Source organism: Chroicocephalus ridibundus, chromosome 3, assembly GCF_963924245.1.
Source record: "Chroicocephalus ridibundus chromosome 3, bChrRid1.1, whole genome shotgun sequence".
In the NCBI taxonomy this organism is placed as follows: domain Eukaryota; kingdom Metazoa; phylum Chordata; class Aves; order Charadriiformes; family Laridae; genus Chroicocephalus; species Chroicocephalus ridibundus.
In genome coordinates, this window is record NC_086286.1 from 80,354,078 (window position 1) to 80,376,829 (window position 22,752).

General features: G+C 44.6%; 1 protein-coding gene across 5 annotated transcripts in view; it reads right to left on the reverse strand.

The window, feature by feature from the left end:
- Nucleotides 1-737: 737 nt before the first annotated feature.
- Nucleotides 738-22,752, reverse strand: part of PRDM1 (PR/SET domain 1) — a 100,713-nt gene continuing 78,698 nt past the window's right edge. For all 5 annotated transcript variants that reach the window (XM_063329865.1, XM_063329862.1, XM_063329861.1 and 2 more), the window contains 5 exons: nt 16,972-17,091; nt 13,542-13,794; nt 4,677-5,785; nt 4,242-4,370; nt 738-3,830 (listed from right to left, as the gene is read on the reverse strand). In XM_063329865.1, the coding sequence (XP_063185935.1) occupies nt 3,255-3,830; nt 4,242-4,370; nt 4,677-5,785; nt 13,542-13,794; nt 16,972-17,091 (2,187 nt within the window). In that variant the 3' untranslated portion in view covers nt 738-3,254. The remainder of the gene's footprint in view (nt 3,831-4,241; nt 4,371-4,676; nt 5,786-13,541; nt 13,795-16,971; nt 17,092-22,752) is intronic.

Here is a 22,752-nt window from a genome sequence, read left to right on the forward strand (position 1 = left end):
CGTGGAATTAGCTTTTTTTTCTGGGGCATCCCGGCCTGCTGTTACTTTTTGGCCGAGGTAGTGGGGAAGGGACCCTCGGACCTTCTCCTGGCTTTAAGTTCGCGTCTCGGCCGTGAGCAGTGAAAACAGATCCACATTTGTTTTGAATGCAGTTCCCACCACGCCGATACAGGACTTAAGTGGTCTCACGCTGACATTTTGAGTGTGTCATTGTGGTCCCAGTGGTTAGGGTTTCAGGCCAGAAATGACAATCATTTGGAAATATGTAAATGAGAACCCTGTTCGCATATCTGCCAGGCAGATAGCATTCAAGTAGTTCCATCGAAACACTGAAAATTCTTGTTTTTTTTTAAAAAGATCCTTTTTTTTTTTTAAGGTATTGGCTAAAACTGAACCCAGCGCCGTAATTAACAAAGCCGTAATTAACAAAGCCGTAATTAACAAAGCCAGGGCATTCGGCTCTGGCATCGCTGTTCGCAACGATCAATCCCAGAAAATCAGAGCCCACAAGGGCAGATGTCGGCACGTTGGGAGCCATCCTCGCCCTCGGCGCAGCCTGTGTCTGCGGCCGGGAGGGGAAGGACGCAGCCAGCGCAGAGAGATTGAAGACAAGGGAAGCGTCAGTAAAGCAATGAACACTTATATTTAATTTACATTTGACAATTTGCACATAAATAATGATGTAAACCAATACGTAAACATATGATAGTTTGTTGTTCTAGCAAAGTAAAAAGCCTGTTAACTTTGGTCAGAGTCTTTCTCGAGAGAGACAAAAAAAAAAAAAAAACCAACCCCAAAACACTGTTGATTGTTGCTACATTCACATGTAAAACTTCTAAGGGAAGGGGGAAACAGTAAAGAGAAGTAACAATTCTTAAAGCTGATGCATATAAATTCTTGTAAAATTTGTATCAAATACAAGAAAGCACTACAGGCAAATAATAGGAAAAGTGTGTGTCCAGTGACAGAGTAGTGATACTTTGGTTTATCCTACAAGTAAGTACTATATTTATGAACTATTGCTACATTTAAAAGATGTCAGCCTCACAATTTGCAGGAGTGGAAATGTAATGAACTGTAGTCCTTCAAAAGCTGTGCTGAGAGACACATATTTCAGGATTGTTTGTTGTTTTGGTTTTTTTAACAGAAGGCATTAAAATGAAGTTTGATGGAAAAAAAAAAAAAGGTCACCGAATCCTGGACTGCTGAAGCGGGCTATTTTAAAATTTTTAATATAACCAGACAAAAAGATATACATGGAGGGTAGGTGTATAATAATGCTACTTATATTTATGCACGTTGACCGTGCAACTCGTTAATGGCAGGGCAAAACGAGACGAGGGGCTCATCCCAACTAACTTCCGCCCTGCCTGTTGCTGCGTTTCGTGAACACGCCGCGCATGGTTCGTATTTGGCTTCTTTTCAAGTTCTTTCAGTTACATTTTTCTGGCTGTTTTGTTCACTGACCACCCGCCTCCTTCTCCCCCCACCCCAACGAGTACGCAGGGCAGCCGTGACCGCCCCCCTTGTCCTGCAAACAGGGTGGCTCCCACCGAATTGGCCGAGACGCCACGCGTGGGTGACGTTATCCACGTAAGGTGTTTTGGAAGCTCGGGCGTCACCTGGGCAGCTGCCTGCGCGCTGGCGAGCGCTAAATGCCTTGGTACAACCTTCTGGGTTTGAGGTCACTGGTAATATGCAGAACTGGATAACATTTGATTTTCACACTTAGATGAAAAATAGGTTTTATTACATGGTTTGGCTCACAACTTAAGTGGTATAAATATATATACATATACATATATAGTATAGTGGTATAAATATATCTATAAATATACATGTATTCTTTGCTACACCTCAAACATCACCATATCATCTTTGGGCTTAGCAAAACAAAAAGATAAAAGGACGTGCATTCTATCTTTCCCTGTGCACATTTTGGTTTCTTCTCTAAAGTAGCAAAGCATTTAGATAAAACAGCATTGTCTGCACCACTGGACACAAGCACTGAGGTAATTGTTGTTCAACAACTTTGCAATGCCCTTTTTTTTTATTTAATTAAATTAACCACAAAATGTACAAACACAAATACTGAGAAAAATCTTGAGTTGTACAAGAAGGACGAAAAAAAAAATGTTATGTGCCAGGAAAGGACTTTGTTCCCCACTTCTACCCAGGCAAAGTGGGAGAGGAAAATACAAGTAAAACCGAACCCCTTCTTTCTCAGGGAATCTGACCATCCTTTTTTTTTTTTTTATCCCTGGAAGGCTCTGGCCAACAAAAAAAAAAAAAAGAAAAGAAACAAGTCTGCCAAAAACCCCCTTTCAGGCAAAATATTAAGAAAATTTGTGTGTTTGCTTTTAAACTGCTTTTTTTGAAACAAACAACGTCAGTGAGATTTTTCTTTTGGAAGAGCCACTTTAAGCTGATGCATTCCTTTGGTCATAAAGATACATGACGATCTGTGGGGCTACAGCTGTTTTCAAAAAACCCGTGGTATTGTCCATGGCAGGTCGGGGTTTGCTGTGCCGCATCTGTTGCGGGTAGAGCTGCAGGCAGAAGAATCTCTCTCCTGTCCTCAGAGAGGCAGGGGCAGCAGTTTCTTCCCCCGCTTGCTGCTACTCTGGGTTTGGTTTATTTTTTTTTTTTTTCCTTTTCAATTCCCAGTGGGGTGATTTGCACATAAAAGTACACAGCTTTTTTGTTTTTTTTCAAACCAGCGGACCTAGGATTCTGTATGTCAAAATGTCCAACTTTGGCAAAAGGAAAAACCACGTTTGTTTAAAAGACATTGGTACATAAAACACATTTACTGAAACCCCAATCTTAGGTTCTTAAAACAGATGTGCAGAAAAAAGTATCTACAACGAATGGCCATAAAACAAAAAATAAAAACATTTAAAGTAAAAATTACAATGAATTTTCCAGTCATTGTAAACATTTTCCTAATTATTGCTTTTAGAATGATTAATTGCATAATAAATTATGAAGTACTATCATTGAAAAAATAATTATGGATAGATGATTGTCTTTTAGTAACTGGCGAGGCAACGCACAGTCCTTTGCCCCTTTTTATGCCCTGAGAAAACAGTAACTTTGGAGTTCCTTCTTTCAGCTGGAGAGCGTAGGGAAACTACTGTAAGCCAAGATTGCTTTGCAGCATTGAAACTATGTACAAGCAACTGCTACAGGCACCCTGACTTGCCAAGTCATAAATAGAAAAAAAAAAAAAAAAATCACTTTGCCAAAAAGTCTTAAGGGTCCATCGGTTCAACTGTTTCTTGCTTGACCTTTACAGGTAACAGAGGTAGTGGGTGACCGTGAGGCAACTTCATAACTGACATATCTGACGACTCGTAAAGGTTGCATCCTGAGGAGATAAGTCCGTTTCCCAGGTTCCTCTGTAGAGACACTTTCAGATTAGCTCCTTCCATTTCCCTCCTGAGCATGGTCAGTATATCCTTCTCCACGATCGATGTCAAGTCGATATTGTCCTCCACTTCTTCCAACTTGTCAGCATTGTCGCTGATGTCGAACTTCTCGATCTCCTCGTTGATTCGATTCAGGTCCTCCATGGAGAGGCCGGAGGCAGGGGCGACGGGGCAGTTGCCCTTCAGGTGGACCTGGAGGCTGCAGAGGTGAATGTAGCTCTTGTGGCAGTGGATGCATTTATGGGGACGTTCCCGGGTGTGGAGACGCTTGTGCAGCTTCAGGTGCACAAACTGGGTGAATTTGGCGGGGCAGAGCTTGCACTGGTAAGGCTTCTCTCCAGAGTGGAGCCGCAGGTGGGTTTTGAGATTGCTGGTGCTGCTGAACCGCTTGTGACAAACCTAATGTGGGGGGTGGCAGAGAAACAGTGAATGAGTGGGAGGGGATTTTATGGTTTAAATCACAGACACCTAGGAGGAGACGGCAGGATGAAGCAGCAGCTTTTTATATCTTCACACTTTCTCACAAAGGGGAAAAAAAAAATTCCCCACCTTTTTTATTTAAATATTGCTGAACAGTATTTTGAGTATGGCCGGCGGCAAAACCGTATCAGGCAGATGTTGCTCCAGCAGGCTAAAGGCAACCCTGCTGCCTCACAGGGCTGGGACGGGCTGCGATACGGACTCCAGCCCTGAGCAGCCCAGGGTTTGTCGCGCAGCCCTCCCTGCACGCCGTACGGGCTCTGCGCCAGCCCTGCCGTGCCTTCGGCCTCCAAGGGAAGCGAAGTTGTCTCTGTGGTGCGTGTTACATACCTGACACTCGTGGGGTTTCTCTCCCGTGTGTACCAGATAGTGCTTCTGGAGGTGAGCCAGCTGCGTGAAGCCTTTATTGCAAGTCTGGCATTTAAAGGGTCTCTCTCCGCTGTGTACTCGGAGGTGCACCTAGGGAGAAACAAAGCAATTAAAAATTTGCAGTTTCCAGTACTGTAACAAAAGTACTTTCAGATGTTTCCTAAAGTTAGAGGAAGACTGCTGTTGTCAAAATACAATGTTATCTAGTTAATTAGGCGGCATTGGTATTCAAACACCATCTTTACAACCATGCTTTCTTGCTGGGGGGGCTGTATTAAGCCCAAAATGATAAATAGCCTAACAAGCAAGGAAGGCCTGTCCCTGCTTTTCCTAATAACCTATAGGGAGAAACCAGCACCTTCCAAGAAGGCTTGTGGCTTATTCTCCACTGCCTACCTTCAGGTTGGAGAGCTGGCCAAAGGTCTTGGAGCAGACGTTGCATTCATACTTGATCTTCCCGTTCTGCTTCTTCAGTGGGTATGGGAGGGTTTTGTAACCGGTCACATTCCTCTTACTTTTAATGAGATTCATGGCTTCTTCACCGCCGGTGGCAGCCAACACCACTGAGGTAGGTTTAGGTTGCATTATGTGTTCTGAACTGGCTGCTGTACCAGCTGTGGGTGACCCGCTGGTGGGGCTGCATGGCTTGTCCTTCATGCTGGCAGCAGCGCCCGTGATAGAGAAGGCACTGTTAGGTGCTGGTATGAGGAAGTCTCTCGGATGATCAGGCTGCAGCAAGCGACGGCCTCCTTCACTGGGCAGTGAACTGGGGAGCGTGGCGGGGTTCAACATGTGGTGGGAAAGGCTACCTCCGCTGAGCAGGTTGCCATAAAGAGGATACATCCTTGGGAAGAGATTGAAATTGTTGATGCCATTGATATTGTTCAAAGCGCTCAGGTTATTACAGCTCATATTGAACGGAGGTAACAGGAATTTGGGGTAGTGGGGGTTATAGGACGGTAGAAAGGCAGGTGGGAGGTGGCCAGGGGGTGCGTATCCAGGATAAGACCCCAATCCTTCTGAGCCATATGATCCATTCAAGTAAGAGTATGGCTCTCTGTGCTCTTGGGAAGTAGGTGCCAGAGGTGAAACCGTGACCCCTGGACTGCTGTGAGGGCTTGAACTTTTTAAACTTTGGTCTGGGCTGCTCCTCCCGGAAGGACTCGGTGTCGTAGACGTCTGGATGGGCGAGTGAGTCATGTAGCTGGGTCTGTCCATCCCATACGCTAAGGAAGCTTTCAGATAGTCTTCTGGAATGTGAGGTCGGATCGGGTAGACAACTCGAGGGAAGAAACACCTCTCCGGGCTATAGTTCTTACGCAAATCATCCAAGTCTTTTTCTGGAGTAACTGGTGAAATGTTGGTCTGGAAGAAGTCTTTTCCTTTTGGAGGATTGGATTCCATTTTCAGGATTTCTTTCACACTGTGCTCCTTCTTTGGGATACTTTTCTGACAGAGCTCATCTTTATCAGCACTGTGCTGCTTTGGATTAACGTGGGTTTGTGCTGAAATACAAAGACAAGGTAATGATTATTTAGATACGCCACCGTCATTATCTCTTTTCAAAACACAACCTAACACCTGCAAGTTTAGTGGGAAGGAAGGGCCACTCTCGGAGATGAGCAATCGTTTAACTTGCAAAAAACCTAATTTCTGTGTGAAGAAATGCCTGCTGGTATTAAGTGTTAATAAAAGGCATTGTTAATTTAAGGGATACCAGCCAGCACATCCAGATCTTGATGATGATTCATCTGCAGAGTGCTAGTCTCCACTTTGCAAACTGGTTTCACCTTTCTTTCCCCTTAAATGTGACTAGCTTTGCTGTTGAATGTCTACTGAAGCGGTATTTCTAATAAACGCGGTAACAAGCATTTGTTCACAATACAGGCTTAACAGAAGGACTTTGCAGAACGCAAGCTCCCAGAAATGTTCCTCAGTAAAATAACAAGGCATGACAAATCGTCTTTTGCCAAACCGCAGCAGTCACTTCACCAGCCAGTTCAATTACTTACAGTACCAAAAAAACCATGGCTGGCTAGGATGAAAGCCTTCTTCAAAGAGAAGGTATTCTCCATCAGTAAACAGATCATTACTCATTAAATATACTGCTTAGGAACATCTACAACAAAGCAGACTATTTACTGCAGATTTCTGTGGCATTCAGTCTATGCAAAACTCCTCTGCTTACAGCTGTACTTTATAAAAAAAATGCTGAAGCAAAGCAAAAGAAAGCAAGACTGGTTGGCTCCAGCTTAAGTTGAAATGTACTTTAAAAAAACAGGCAAAAGAAATATGCGTTTAGAAGGGAACAGAAGCTAGCAACCATTTGAATCAGTTCAGCGCATAGACTGTTTAATTGTATTCAAAGACTCTACCTTGTTTATCTTGACATAATATAATATAATATAAACAGTACACTGAAAGATGTCTTCAATAGAAAAAGAAGCCTGCTTTTATCTAATCTCCCAGAGTTAATAGTTATATAATCTTGAAATGATGACTTGTAAGGTATTTTATTATAGAGGAAAAACTACAAGAAGGTTTCATATTCGTGGTTAGTTATGTGCAAGGTTTTCCATCAGGAGGTACAAGTCAACACTGATAGGTATGTATGTCACTCGAAAGTATTGCAGCCCTTCAGCCGAGTTTCTACTGTTCTTATTTCACTAACTGGGCTGAGAAACAGTTATTTCTGATTTTTGGAGGACCAGCTGAACCCAGTGAAGACGACGGATACAGGCAATGACCACGCTGCTTTCAACTTGGATTCTTTGCTTCACTATTCACTACTCTGACGGAATCTATAATTTGGCAACATTACCCTATAAGGCAACGGAACAGCCATTTACTAAATGTATCCACGAAAACAGCTGTTTTCAAAGCATGCTCCTACTCACAGAAACCCAATTTTACAGTAGCATCCTTTTTCAAATGGCATTAGACTAGTAACAAGCAAATTTAGTTTGAGATGTTTGGGAAGTTTGTGTATTTTAAAGTTGCAATGAAATGCAATTTAACACAGTTACGTTCAATTTAAATACTTAAGATAAAACATAGGGCATGTTGTACAGCAAGCACAATACACACACGGCTTCCCAGTTACTTCTCTCGATGTTAACGCTTAATGCAGAGCTGTGACAAAAATAAATTAATAGGGTGTTGTGTTGCCTGGCATTAAAAATCATCTACTTTCTTTTGTCATTTTGTCTATACTTGTGGACTGCTAATTTATTTTCTAAATGTCCACCCAGATTTTTGGGTATAACATAGAGGTCCTACTAGGTTCAAGAAGCTCCACAATGGCATTGGGGACAGTATTATCTACATCTTCTTATCAGCTGTCTGTAACCACGCCAGCATCTCAGAGCAGACATTCCCGGTGACGCTATCAACATCGGGAAGTATTGAGACCGGGAAGTATTGAAAGCTGGGTGGTGGGGGAGGGAAGCAGAACTTGTGAAGCCTTGCAGCAGAAAAAAATAAATAAATACCACCTTATCAGCCCCGTATCAGTTTCTCAGTGGGGTCTGTCAAGCAGGAAGTTCAAATTGACACTTTTCTCTTTTAAAGAACAAAAATCTGGGGGGAGGGAAAGAGGAAGGAGAAGTGCTGGCGCTGCTGGAAAAGTGATAGAGAAACCGGGGCCGCTTCAGCTGGAGGAACGGCTCCTGCTGTCACAAGGTTAAACACCAGGGTGGGGATGTACGTGCCTTATGCGCCGGAGCAAGTCTGCGAGTGACAGAAAGGAAGCTTACGCCGAGAATGTAACTTTCGTTGTGCAACAGGCCCGTGTCCCCACTTGACAAACTAAAGATAATTGTTCTTTCCTTCCCTTTAAAGTTCCCAGTAAAGCCTCCCCTCCTACTAATTTCCACATGTAGAGAGAAGTTGCAATATTTAAAGATTATTTTTCAAGTCTAACTATGTCAGCTCTCTTTAGTTTGCAAGCTATCTTTGGTCCATAAATCCCCTCTTGGCTTTTTCCCCTATTACCTGAGCACAAGGGACAATTGGGAACACAAGAGAGATCAAAACATAAACAAGTGTGTCAGCACCGTGTAAAATAAGAGAAGGGGCCAAGAAGAAGGTCTTATGTTTTATACTGAACATGGATTTAAACCAAGGCAGAAACTGATCGAGAGCTTTACAACCTTTCTTGTTGGTCTTAAAGGAGCCATACTTCAAAGTTAAAGAGATATATTTCTTATGTTGTTTTCTTTTTTAACTTGTGATTTTAGATTTAAGTTCTTAATGATCACAATGTCTCCCTCTCACTCTTCAAATGTATTTCTCCCTCCCACTCCCATATACATGTATATACATTAAATATAGGCACACACTCTTCCAAGATCTGTCTAGTTTCTGTGGTCACGGAGACACGGAGAAAAGACGTTCATGACAAAACAAGAACAGTGCAGCTGCATTTCTAAGTTACTGATCCGAGGGGGGGGGAGAAAGAAAAAAACCCAGACGTGCCTCTTTAGGAGCTTGATCCACTTCTCACCGAGGTCAATAGATTATTTGCCCAGATCTGAGATTAGTGAGTGCGTGCAAGAGGAAAAGGGACAAAACTCCTGTTACTTTTAAGTATTAATAAAACTTGAGCGGAGCAGCTGCCTGAAGTCACTCCAATGTGGGTGTTCCAGCTACAGACTGCTGCATAGCCGTAGGCTTTGCTCTCATTTCTCGGGCTCCAAGCTGTAGCCTGAGAAAGACTTCATAAAAACAATGATCTGTTTTTTCTAAAAACTTGAAAAACAGTTGTAGGCAGGCAGTAATTTCAATAGTAATTTCAGGAGCGAGATGGTACTGAACACCTCGAGTGGTGGAGCTTAATTATGCCGATTCACATTTTCGATCTAAATTAAGCACCTCTTTTGCTAGTAGAAAGAGAACCTCGAAGTTGTGAAGCGGGCAAAACAAAGAGTGTTTTCACTCAAAATGAGAACGGCGACCAACATTTAGAAGTATATAATTTGATCATCTGTTTTCTAAATGTGTCCAAGACAGGGTGACATGCCTTTGAAAACATTCTGCTCAGAGAAGGTCTTTAGGGGAGCCTTCAAATAATCCTCAATATAAAGTCAACTTTAGTCCCTAAATTCTGGTTTTGTGAAGACAACCTTTCATATAATTTCAAAATCATTTTCCTGAGCCCTTCTGAAGATTCCAGGAGGCATTTTTTTTTAAGCAAGTGCAGATGTTTCCTCTCAACACAAACAGAAAAGCTTCAAAACCAGAAAGTGAAACTGTCCATAAACAAAAGGGAAAGCGAGTGGCGGGGCTTAGCTAACGGCCAGCGTGTCAGGGCCAACAGGAAGAAGAAAAGAATAAATTACATTGAAGAAACAGCATTAAAAAGTCAATCTTCATAGAATACGAAAGATTATCAATAACACCTCATTAAACCTGTTAATGAAACAGAAAGATTGCCAAATGATTTGTAAATATGCAAATTGTCTTCCCCCCAACTCAAACTTTTTTTCTGAAGCTTGACCGAAAGATGTCACCTGCCCGTACTTGACTGAGGAGACAAACAGACAGGAGCAGCAGGAAGTTGCATCATATGATTGCAATACATGAACATTATTATCAAATAGTCATGTCCTGACTCAATGCAGGTTCGGGGGTTTTTTAATTTAAAAAAAAAAAAAACCAAAACAAAAACTATCACCCTCTCCACCCTCCATCCCAAAATAATCCTCCTATGATGAGGTAGGAATGAAATGCTAAACTATGTGAGACCCTCAAAGTAAATTTCCTCCGTTTGTTTGCTAGTTCAAAAATGAAATATGACAGACTAAAAGACAATCTGAGGGCACAGCTGAATGAGGTTAAGCACATTTAACAAATTACCGAAAACTGATTTTTTGGCCAGCAGAACACAGAAATCTTGTGCCATCGCACTTAAAACCATTTACTGGACAACGGCACCATCTGAAGGTGACGTATCTCAAATCTTGATAGAAAAAACCACCAGTGGCCTCAAAACAGGCAGGAAGGAGAAGGGAATCATTTGAAACGAGACTGAGTTTCCACTGCCGGGATAATGCAGAGTCTTGACGCCACCACTATTGAGCAACTCCTTTGCAGGCACTTCAACATCCACTTGAAGTTACGTAGCTCCACTCAGAGCTAATCATGGCCGTGAAGGTAGGTGTGTGCTTCAGCGTCTGAAGGACTGGGTCAAAGGCCCCAGTTCAAGAAAACACAGAGGACAGGGTTAAACCCATAACTAAGTACGTGCCTAATTGCTGCCTTTAATCTGGATGCTTTCCTTCTACGGCACAAATGAACTAACGCTACAGAAGTTACCTTTAATTTGAAAGTTTGCTGTTACAGAGGCAAGTAGATGTTATATATGGATGTGTAAAATTATTTATGCTCTAAAGTGGTGGTTCTGTCATTTTTGAGGCCACTAATTACAGGAAATAAAGCCAGAGAAATTCTCTGATACGTTTTTCCCCAGAGGCCTATCCTGCCCGGGTGCTTAAAAAGGAACTGAGGTGCTGAACTTCAAGACCGTGATCCCCAAACCCCTGAGGCACCTAAAGCACCTGCCTATATTTTAAGTTGGCAAGACCGAGGCCACACTGGAAGCTCTCTGTAGGTGTGTGTCCCAGGTGGCCTCTCCTGTGCCGGGCCAGGCAACCATCCAAGACACAGCTATTCCAAAGCCTCCCGCAGGCACTAGCACGCTCTGCACACCCAAGACACGGTAGAGGGAGGGAGCTGGGCACGACACACTACGGCCATGGGCTGGCAGTGCTGCTGCCCCACGCTTGTGCCAGCACGTGTCCCAGTGGGAGGGAGCCCTCACTTTAGCCTGCGGTGGGACCTGGACCCCGATTTTGCCTCCCTCTTCCTCAGAGGGTGCCAAAACCAGCATCCAGGAGCCGGGAGAGGTGACGATGCTCACTTGCTCCTCTGAGGGAAGCCGTGCCACTTTAAACACTGAATTATTAGCAATTGGTTTGGCTGGAGAGACCTTCCTGACTTTCTAGCAGGTGAAGGAGGTGACCAATGTGGGGGGTCGCCCCAAGCAAGACTGTGTTAAGATGTTTTGATGGGGCAAAGCCCCACACCTGCAGCAGGCGCAGGATGCTAGCTATCTGGGGCAAGCCTTCTGCACTTTATTTGTAGATGAACACAGCATGAGGGAACCTTGGCCAGGCTTGTGCTAGAGAGAGAGGCTGGAGAGGCAGCGGGATGGTCGCTAATTTTAGATTTAACTAGAATTGGCCTGGAAGGAAGAAGAAAACTGAATGGTGCTGACATTCACTTTCAACTTATCTGGTTCCAGTACTAACACTGGAAAAACCATCCCTGCTCCACTGTTGCTACAGAGCCTTCAGTAAATTAGCATCTTTGGGAGACCTCTCGATTTTTTTCTGTAGTTTTCAAAAAAGGGCACAGAAACTTTAGAAAACCCCAATCCTTATGGTACCTGTAGGGTTTCTGGCCCAATTGCAGTCCTTAGGCCTGAACATGTTTGTCACAAAGACGAGGGAAAAAGATAAAAAAAGTGAGAACTGTTTTTCATTTTTCTGAACTGTTCTTTTCTTTAGGTGCACGGGCTAACATAAAATTTCTAAATGGTTTAAATGGAATTATCTTTAAAAACAAGAAGAGGTATTTTGATCTCAGCTTTTTCAAATGTAAGGCTGAACTACACAATTTTTGCTTAAGATTCCATCTCTATAAACTTACTGAGCCTACTTTTACTAAAATTAATTATTCTGCACATGTCCAGACACCTTTAGTTTTGACCTTAGTAAGAGTAACCAGGTAATTAGTTGACACTTTACAAATACATTCCTTGGTGCTTCTGCAAGGCAACGTAAGATGACAGCAGATGCAGGAAACTGAGGATGTGCTTGTGTATCCTCCTAGCTAGTGGCCAGATGTGTCTTGGCTGGATCTTTGCAAACTCCTGACCCACAGGAACCCTTAACGTTGTTGTCTTTTCCCACCTGTAGCCAGCAGTTCATCACATCAGGAAATAAAAGTGCACAGCGAGTGGTGAAATGACATATGTGCAAAGATGACAGCATCAGTGAGATATTTTTTGAATAGGGAATATAGCAGCATAGGATATGCCCTCCCTCTCTTCCCTCTGCCATTAAGAGAAAGCAAATTTTCTTCTATGGTTTGTAGGGAAAGACCAAAAACCGGTGAAACATCCATGGAGGACAGATGTACTTTTGATTAATCTGAATGCGTGACATCATTTTCATGATGCAGGGTTATGTTTTAGCTCCAATGATCCCCAAAGTAATACTGATATTTTATAACCCATTATTTCTTGCCAATTAACAGCAAATAGTCCTTTTTATAAAAAAAACCAAACCACAACTATTTGCAGTTTTTCCTTCAAATTTCAGTGTAGGTGCTGGCAGAAGGACAAAAGAATGCTCTGCTCTATCTCAGAGCAGCTAGCAGGAGGGGAGGCACCGTAAGAGTCGAATGAGAAGTCAGCAAGAATCTCTCCCTCTCTTCAAGGGGCTCTGGATGAGGCGCTAGGCAGTGATTAAGCTATGAGTAAAGTGCTGCGGGTGGAAATGGTCAGAAACCACAGAGAAACAGAAGAGATAAACTCCTGGAAATACCTCTTCCCCCTGCTACCAGTGCTATTATTTTTGAACAGAAAATGAAAGCTGCGACATACAGCCAAGAAACAGGGACAAACTACACTGAGCTTAAAAAACAAGTAACCAGATGAGAAGGCCACAGGAGGTTTGCTCCTGTAAGACAAGTAAGCGTAGATGCAAGGCTCGACGAGCATTATGCAGTCAACACATATTTTGCCAGGCACCTAGACAGAGTCATGGCATATGGCCGCTTCCTCGTAGAGTGAGGGCAGCCCTTTGGGAACATGACTGGACAGCCTTTAGTATATGCTATCAAAGCAGGCTTTTGCGCAACGCACTAAGAGATCTGGACTTGGAAAATCTGAGAGTGAACCAACATCCATGGTTCTGAAGGCCGGGGATACATTCAGGTTGTTTGTCCAGAACTTCATCAGATAAGACTCAGTTTGTAAACCAGTAACTGTTCAGATTTTTTATAATCTGTTTACATTTGAACGGGCACAGGGAACTCATTCTGTTGTGCTGGGTTTTTTAATTCCCCTTTTCCACTCCGAGCTACCTACTGTGACACAACAGATGATGCAGCTGTGTAATTATACAACTTATTATTAGATCACATAGGCAGGAGAGACATTACTAGCATTCTTTCTTTATACTGTAATCCACTTACTGAGGTTCATCATTGTCAGCTCTCTGGAGGAGGGATAGTGCAGCCTCTCTGCAAAGTCCCGGCAATACCACACAAGCAGCTCTTGGTTGGCAGGGATGGGCTTGATGGTGTAGAAGTAAATGTTCATTCCATTCTGACAAGCAGCCAAGTTCTGTTCCTGAACGGAGTAGCCAGGGTTTACATAACGCATCCAGTTGCTCTTGTCCTCGTTAAATCCGTCAATGAAATGGTGAAGCTCACCACTTGAATAGATCTGGAATAGAGAGGAAGTGCCTATGAATATATATACACATAATACACAACACATGCGCACAGAGTCCAGAGAGGAAAAATGATAAGGTGGGGTTTTTTGTAAACAATAAGGTATTACTAAAATAAGAATTCAAGCTGAGTCCCCCTCTTTCCCACTATGATATCCTCTGCGTTAAGAAAAGAGATGCTTATTCCACGGCAAATCCACAGTCACCTTTCCATGTCTGCTTAGCCTCTGTGGCTCTGTTAGTATGGACAAATCAGATCCAAAATCTGAAATGCAGAGTACTCTCCCTGCATGAGCAGTCTACCTTAGAGTCCTTTTCCTGGTGCTATGATCAACAAGTGGGTAATGCTAATGACTGCAGGTCTGAGTGCATGCTTGCATTAATGCTTTGAGTCACCTGTGTATAAGACTGACTGGCTGTGCTACGTCAGAGTCTTTCTCGCCTTTTTCTATGGCCTCTGTACTTGCAGTTTCCTACCACCTCCGCCCAAAGGTTTAAACTATGCAAACATCCTCCACCCCCCCAGAGTCCTAAAGCAACACTTGCTCATAGTTGGACTGTAGCCCTTTTGTAGAAAGGCTGGGCGAGGCAAAGATGAACTTCACCTGCCATAACTTAACGAAGACCTGGAGAGGGGCCAACCGATGAGAAGTCACTTTTCCTATCGAGGGACACGTTCTGGCTTGTCCACAGAAGGGAAAGAAAACATGAATCTAAAATCTGCTCAGTGGCTTGCGGGGAAAGAAGTCCCAATCACTAAGAGAAGCTACTGTTTCTTAATGTGGTAAGAATAAGAAAATTATTTAAAAAAAAAAAAGCAATGAAAAATCCAGGAGGTACATTTGTTAAAGACACATCCCTTACTTTCGGGGGGAACTAGCTCTGCGCTGGATGAAATGGGCTTTCTGGTTTTTGCAAAACAGATGACCAGGCGAAAGTCAGACCTCGAAGTGGGAGCAGCTTGCACCAGCGGCGCACCTCGCTGAGCAGGAAATGCCTTTCCAAAGGGGAGAGAAAACTTATCTTGGGGGAAAACACTCTACGGTGTGTTCCTGCCTTTGCCTTTGTGTTCACACCACCGTCTTTCGCACTGACCTGGCCGGGCAGCATGCCCCATGAGCGCCCACTGGCCAGCTGGGAACTCTCCTGTTCTGCCCAGGAGAGCTGCTGGCGGAGAGGGGCAAGGGAGCCTGGCCCTTTAATGCGGGCCGTAAACACCAGAATCACTTTCTTTAAGAGTAACTTCCTGTAAACTGAGAAGGGGGAAATACATGTGGCCTCATCAAAGCAGCTTGCGAGAGATTTTGCGGTGTGTTTGTTATGAGAAAATGGAAGAGAGCCGGGCGAGTTGTGCTGCATCAAGAGAAGCCTTCGGGTTTCTCTGTTCACCTCGGCTCGCAAACTTCCAGGAACACGGGGCTCCGGCACTCGACGCCTGCCGCCGCTTCCCAAATCGGCCCTCCACGGCTCCCACGGCAGGGCCACGGATGCTGCTGGTCACCCTGCTCCTGGCTGCGGGGTGAAGGCGCCCCACCGGGCTCCCACCTATTCTGGGGAAGGCGAGACCAGATGTGCTGAGTCACGGCGTGGTTCCCAGAAATGACGTTGGCCCCGGGCAGCCCCGCTCCCCTCGTGCGGGCAAAGCGCAGGCAGCGTCCCGCCGCGCACACAGCAGATGTTCCCCCTCCTGCCAGCAAGCCCAGGATGCCTTTAATAACATGTGGGAAGTTATCATCTCCCACAATTTCCTTTGCATATGCAAGCCTGTTTCAGACCCCGAGGAAGGAATTCATTTTCGGTGCAGCAGCATGTCTTGAACGAATCAAGAGATTATAATAGGGAATTTAACGATGCTTAGACGGCTCCTAGGATATTATTTCCGAGGATCCCTCTGCATTAAGGCTTAAAATCACATCATGAGAATGATGTCATCTTTCTTGCTGCAATATACGAATGAGTCCTGCAAGGTGGTTAGCAGCCCCTCTTCCCAATGTTTGCTGTCTTATTACCAACTGGCAGGGCTTGGCCTGGCATACAAGTCTCTTCCTATGCCAGAAGCAAGCTCCCGAAAAACTCGAGTATAAGAAACATTTTGTAGCCTTATGAATGTGAAAACAGTCGCCTGCTCTGTAAAAACACTCATGCAAATAACTGCCTGTGCAATGCTGTATTACATTGCACAAAGATGATCCGAGAAAACCAAAATGATGCAATTAGGTAGGAAGAAAGGGGTGTGGGGAACGCTGGTGCTTGCCCTGGGTTTCACCTGGATAAGAGGTCGGGATATTGCTAAGGCAGGCAGGCAGGCACCTGGGCACAGAGGCTTGGATATACTCCCAAATCCACCGATTTAGACACAACCTAAATGGCTAGAAGGCAGCAAAACAAATCCATGGAAGGAGATGGGGCTGAAGGAATGTTCTCTAACAATTAATAATGGGTCTGTAGAGGAGACTGAGGATTATGTCAACTGATAAACTGGAAGCATATTCCCCAGCACACACTTCCCAAGCCAAAACAAATTGGCTGGTGTTCCCTTTCAGCTTGTACTACGGAGTACAAATTAGGCATCACCTCTAGTGTTTGTCTGCCATTAATGGATTTTTCTCTTCACTAAGATCCATGGGCTGCTCTTTTAACACTTTCTGAAAAGCTTATGACTTGAATGATATACACCGACGGCCACCACCACTGTGTTATAGCAGGTCTATTCAAAACCCAGGGAAAAAATGTCACAAAATGTATCATAATTCCAGAGCAAAAGATTATGCAGTACTTTCACAGCTTCTTCATAGCTGGAAAAATCAAGGATACGTGGTATTTGCATAAACAAGAATGACTTTCCGTGGTGAAGAAATCCAAAATAACCTGCCCCTTCAGTAGGCAACAACTACTTCTTTACACAATCAAGCACTGATCCATTTTGGAAGACAGAGCCGGGAAGGGCTCTGGATCTCCCCTGCTCTCTCCACCCACACAGTCCCTACATCCAAGACAGCCAGGCTTTTACTTGGCTTACTTCAGCCCACTGTCTGTTTGTGCCTGGCAGTGTACAGAAGTTGCCCCCTGCATTTGCACAGGTCTGAAGCAGGAAGTGACCCAGCTTCTCAGCTGTACTCATTTAGTGATCTGCTTACTGCAACAACATGGTGCTGTTTTTTCCTGCTTACCCGCCAAAAGTATTTTCTGTTCGCATTCTTGGGAACCGTATCGCTGGTATAGATCTCTCCTACCAGGGGTCCAAAGCGCGTTCCTTTTGGGATGTACTCTTTGCTTATAACTCCAGTGACCTACAAGAAGAGCAGCACAGGATCAGTTAGTTCATCACCAGCAGAAATCAAAAAGTCTTCCTTCCTCTCCCCTGTCCCCCAAGCCTAACAAGGTAAAGCAACCGGTGCAAGAAATTTTTAGTGACAGGTGAACAAAACAGAAATAAATTAACAATCGTGTTTGATACGGTATGACCAGCTTGTTAGATACTAACATCTTACCGAGACACATGGAAGCCAAAGATGAACACCGCCTGAAAAATGTGTTTTGTGGAAGTACATTTACAAGAAGAAACAGTAAGTGAAACGTACAGAGACTGTCAAATATCTTCAGAAGTTATTTCTGCTATCAAAGGCAACCCCCAAAAGTCTAGTTCCAGCAAACAGAACTATTCGATAGCTATCAATCACTTAACTGCTACAGAGCTTGCTTTTCTAATAAGTTAGGAACTGGAATGACTGCTCCTCCAGATCAAAATGAAACATCTTCCCCACCCCCACCCTCTTCACTCTATACCCGTCCCAATAGCTAAAAGGAGAACAAAAAAAAAAAAAAGACAACCTACAATTCTCTCACCAGCATACAGTGGCATACAAAACAGAATATGAAATGGCTTTGGGACATGTACTCACAGATCACCCTCTTTTATAAAAAGGAGGCAGCAGTTCCGGTAACATGTCAAGTGGGTTTGGTCAAAAAGGCGTCAGGGTTTTGATGAAAATGCTCCACTATGCTAGGTCTAAGAAATGTACTCTAGTTGTTCGGCTTCCTTCTTGACAGTAATTATACCAAAAAAAGTCACTGACCACAAATCAGGAAGCAATTCATCATTATTCAGAAGAACGTGCCTTGGAGTAACCCTTTGCAAAACACTGCTGAGTTATTGGTTTTGTCTCTCTCTGTTCCTCACTAATCTTTTTAAATGTAATGTATCCAAACAATGTTGGAAAACCAACAATTTTGTAAACCAAAAACCCCAAGCCTTTGCAAGATTGATCCTGCTGCTCAGATAGTGGAAAAAAAGGAAGGTGAAAAGCCCATTAATTTGGTATTAGAACCAAAGTTTCATGGCCAAATGTAATAACCGTATCCCCTTCACACATCTTGCCACTTTCAAAACGAGAGGGGAACAGCAGCAGTGGCTGATGAAAACCAAGAGTTGGGATTACTGTAACCCACAAGGAATCAACATTTCTACCAAAACAGATTAGCACTCATCAGACCCTGCAGATAGCTCACTTCAGCAAGCATTTAATTTTCTTTGTAACAGTCCTTTGCAGCAAAGGACAGTAAAAACCCTGGACTGTAGACAGCACTTCACAAATTAGCTAAGCTTTGTGATTTTCTCATGCTGCATTTTCTTCAGTTGTATCATCCTCTCACACCAAGTGAGAGAGGGAGAAATACTTGCCTGTGTATTGGTCAAGATTGAAAATTCCAGTAAACAACTAACGCCTAGCATAATTTCACGTTAAATGTCAAAATAAAAAGGACAAATAACAGCCATGGAATCATGGAGGTAATCCACCCGGAAACAGACTGCTGGGTGTACATGGTGGCTGTTTGCGCTTGTCTGCATTTCAACATGTGTTTCAGCACACTACAAAAAAATTAAACGTCAACAGTAGAGGTAGTTAAATGCTCCATTGATCTGTGCATCTGGACTGAAGAGAGAGAAAAGGGACTTCCAGAAATTTTCCTACACCTACCACAAGCTGAAACAAGCTCAGTGGCTCAGTTTTATTTTTGTCTTGCTTGTACATTTCTCATAGAGAGCTGAAAAAGGCAGATGTTCTTCTCATCTTCCCCATATATCTTCATTTACATCCATCTGCCCTCTCAGGAAAAGTTCACAACCAAGATACAGCACACCCTACCAGTTTTACTGTATGGTAGCTTCAGTTTTTTCATGGTTTTAAAATATCTTGGCCTTAATTAAATCAGCTTTAATGAAATTCTCAGAATCTCTAGAAATCACTCCTCGAACTAGTCAACTTGAAACACTGACTGAACTGGCGTCTCTGACACAGCAGATACTTTTTGATACCCACCTTACAAGCAGTGTTTGCTTCTTCCCCGGTGCAGCTGAACACTAAGACAATTTCTCACCCAGTGCCCATCAGGTTATTTTGGCAGAGGATGTTCTGCACATCCACGTGTGCCAACTCTGAAGTTTTGCTAAACCAGACTAAAGCTGTCCAGATGACTTTTAACTGAGGGTGGATTTCTGGTCAGCAATTCTTGGCCTCCGTTGTGCCCCAAACAAGCTCAGCTGCTGTGGTCGAGGAGGGAGGGGTATCCTCCAGGAAAGGGGTGCCGGCACTGTCAGGACAGGCTGGCTCCAGGCTTCTGGCAGCCCCACTGCCGCAGCCAAAAGGGGCTCCTGCCTCGCTGCAGCTTGCGGGGGGGGGCAGCTTAACAAGAGGCCACGAAGTACAGAGCTGCCGAGCACTTGTAGGCAAAACAGCGAAGGAACTCCACGTCCAGAGCTGAGGAGAAGCTGCCTCCCGGCTGCCGAAAAGCTGTCGCAGAGAGGCATTTCAGACTTGTGTCCACCAGGTGTCCTTCAGCACATTGCTGCCTCTCGGCGATGAGACCTTCCGAAACAGCCTCGTGTCAGGGAACCACAGAGGAGCATGACCTGAGCTCGCTCCCCACAAATAAGAGCCTACCGCCCTTGTGCAGCCTTCTGGGTCTGCACCACGCCGTGTGGGAGCAACGCGCTATTTTCAGAACAATTTCCTCTCTACAGACGCTTACCCCCCTCTTCCTTCAAAGCTCCAAACTTTCAACGCTCTTGCAAGCGGGCCGCTACCACATTTTTCCTTACAGCAAAACAGCATTTCCAGCACGAAGACGAAGCCAAACGTTAGCCTGAGGCCGTACGGCCGGTTCCCGGCGCTGCAGGCAGCTGTGGCTCCTGACGAGGCCGGGCTGAGCTAACCCGCTCTCCCCTGGCTCCAAGCGGGACGGGATGCGCCGAGCGGAGCCGGGATGGAGAGCGGGAACCAGCTGCAACCTGGAGGCGCTGCGGCTGCCGGGCGGGCTGGCGGGGGAGAGCCCGGCCGCCGCGGGCCGGCCCGGCGCGGGGAGCCCCGGGGCCGGGGCCGTGAGCAGCCCCGGGCGGCGGCGGCGGCGGGCCTGGAACTGACCAGGGTCCTAATGCGGCGCCGGGGGCCGGCGGCCGGGAGCAGGGCGGCGGGCAGGGGCTGGGACGGAGCCCGGCGGGCCTGGCCAGCAGGCCGGGTGGCAGAGCCCCGTTGCCAAATTTGATAATAAAGGCGCTTCCAAAGACCAACACTCCTACATCTTTCTTTGGGGAGAGCGCGCTGGAAGTAAAGGACGACCCCTGTTAATGCTGCAAGGGGAGGGTGTTTGGCAATGGGACCGCTGAACTGCTTTAAAAACAACCCCAAACACCGAACAAACTCTTATTGGCTTCAGAAAAATAACAGCATTCTCCAAACACAAATGGAAAGGCCATCACGTGTCCTGGAATAACACCGATTTATTTTTTTTTTAAACTACTAGTTCTAGGCTTGGATAAATTTTGCCCCTTCGTTCAGTGACGAGTTTTCTAAAAGAGATGCCATGAAATAAAAGGCTTTCAGACCGCTTCCTGGGTGATCACATATAAAAGAAATAAAATAAATAAAAACAATAGGGGAGAGCAAGCGTCCGAGGTCAGCAAGGCACACTTCGTAACAGCCCAAAATCACTGCTTTCACCAAAATCACTGATTGAGGGTCTGTCTCTAAGAAACGGCCTTATCAGAGAAATGCAACAAGTAACGGGTTTGCTGAGATATGTTTCCCTCTGTCAAGCTCACAGACCAGGACGCACTAGTGATATTCAAGACAGCAGAGTAACTGGCACTCTATATCAAGAAGGGCTGTTTGGGTTTTAAGGACTGAGACCAAAGGGAAAAAATACTGAAAAAAAGGTTTCTAAATATCTGCATGGAAAAGATCATTCACATATGGCCTTCTAGAGCATGATTTTGGCACTGAGTTTCATCATTTTTTGTCAATTGCTAAAACTGGAGCAAAGGATAAATAATTCATGCATAGAAATAAATAAATGACTTCATGTAAATCTAGCAGCCTAAAATGTTACGAGCAGTAGTAATTCATTTTTTAAAATGCTGACACATACTGTGAACTCATACTGAAAAATGTGTCCTTCAGAAAAATCCCTGATGAAGATCCAAAAACAAACAAGAGTATGACGTGTCATGGACTCCCTTGCAAACTCAATAACCCTTTAAAAAGGAGCTACTCACTTCACAAAGCATGCAAGGAAAAGAAACACAAAAAGCAACCCTTCCCAAACAACAGCGGTAGTACTTCCTCCCTCCTAAGTCGGCACGCAGTACTTTTCCTACTTCAAGTGGAGATATAATACTAATCATGACAGCACTAGGATTTCGTGATCTAATCATGACAGTATTAGCATTTCACAAGCGATGTATTATATATGTTTTTATCAATAAACTGACTCAGCATTTAAAACTCTCGACCAGATGAAGTCACAGCTCTCCCCAAAGTTAACAATGAAGACAGCTCACATCTGAAACCCACTGACAAACACGCATGCATGCATCCCCCGAAGTCTTACCTCATCCTTTCGCAAGTGAAAAAAACCCACCCTATCGAGCTGTCGGGACTCCAGTGGTTTTCCATGAGGTCAAAACCAGAATCAGGCTCCCTCACTGACCCCACAAACACTGATGTGCGAGAGCAACACGCACTTAGTCCTGACCCCGTTGAACAAAATCAAACTTGGAAGGCAGACGGAAAAAAATAATGTTTCACATCAGAAGTTGCTAGAATGCAAGCAGATTACGCCATTTGCAACTATTTCACCCTGCAGACAAGTAGCAAATGAGTGACCTGTCCGGACATTCACAGGACTGTAGCTTTCACAGAAGGTGGGGGAAAAAAAGGATCAGATCGGCCCTTTCATTCAGAGCTACCTTAGAAATATTCAGGATTTGAAAGCTCCTATCGCTTCTTATGGTAGGTACTATTCAGTGCAAATACAAGACGGGGGGGAACTCTGGAGAACAAAAGGAGGATGTCCTATATTCAGACTCCCACTAGCAGGGAGCTGCACGGGTCGCATTTTACAAGGAAGAACCAGGAATCTTTCAACGACTTCTCTCTCCCCCCACACACCTCTTATACAGAGATGGCAGCAATCCTCCTACCCTGATTCACTGACCCGAGCTGTAGTGTAAGGAAATTACATCTCGGTGTTTCCAAACACGGCGCTGGGAATTTTGAAAGCTCCTCGGACGTCTCCTGCCGCGGAGGCAGAGAGAGCGAGCAGCCTGAGCAGCCAATCAGTCACCAGCCGGCTGCCGAGGATCTGCCCGAGCTGTTGAGCTGCAAGCTCATCCTTCGACCAAGAAATCCTTCCATAACACACAGCAGAGTCGCAGCTTTATCTCGCCCCCCAAAAGTAAGACCTATCTAACAATGCAATAACACAAAACAAGGCTTCACACTCTTTTTCTGGAGCATGTCCTTTCTCTGCCAAAGTTCTTCAGGGCAGGGCAGGGCAGATGGGAAGAGAAGTGATTTTACAGGAGAATTTAGCTTTAACCTCTTACCAAACCTACTAGGCACTATATTACACACTGCCAAGTTAAATTCCACGGTGCCAATACCCTCCAGCTG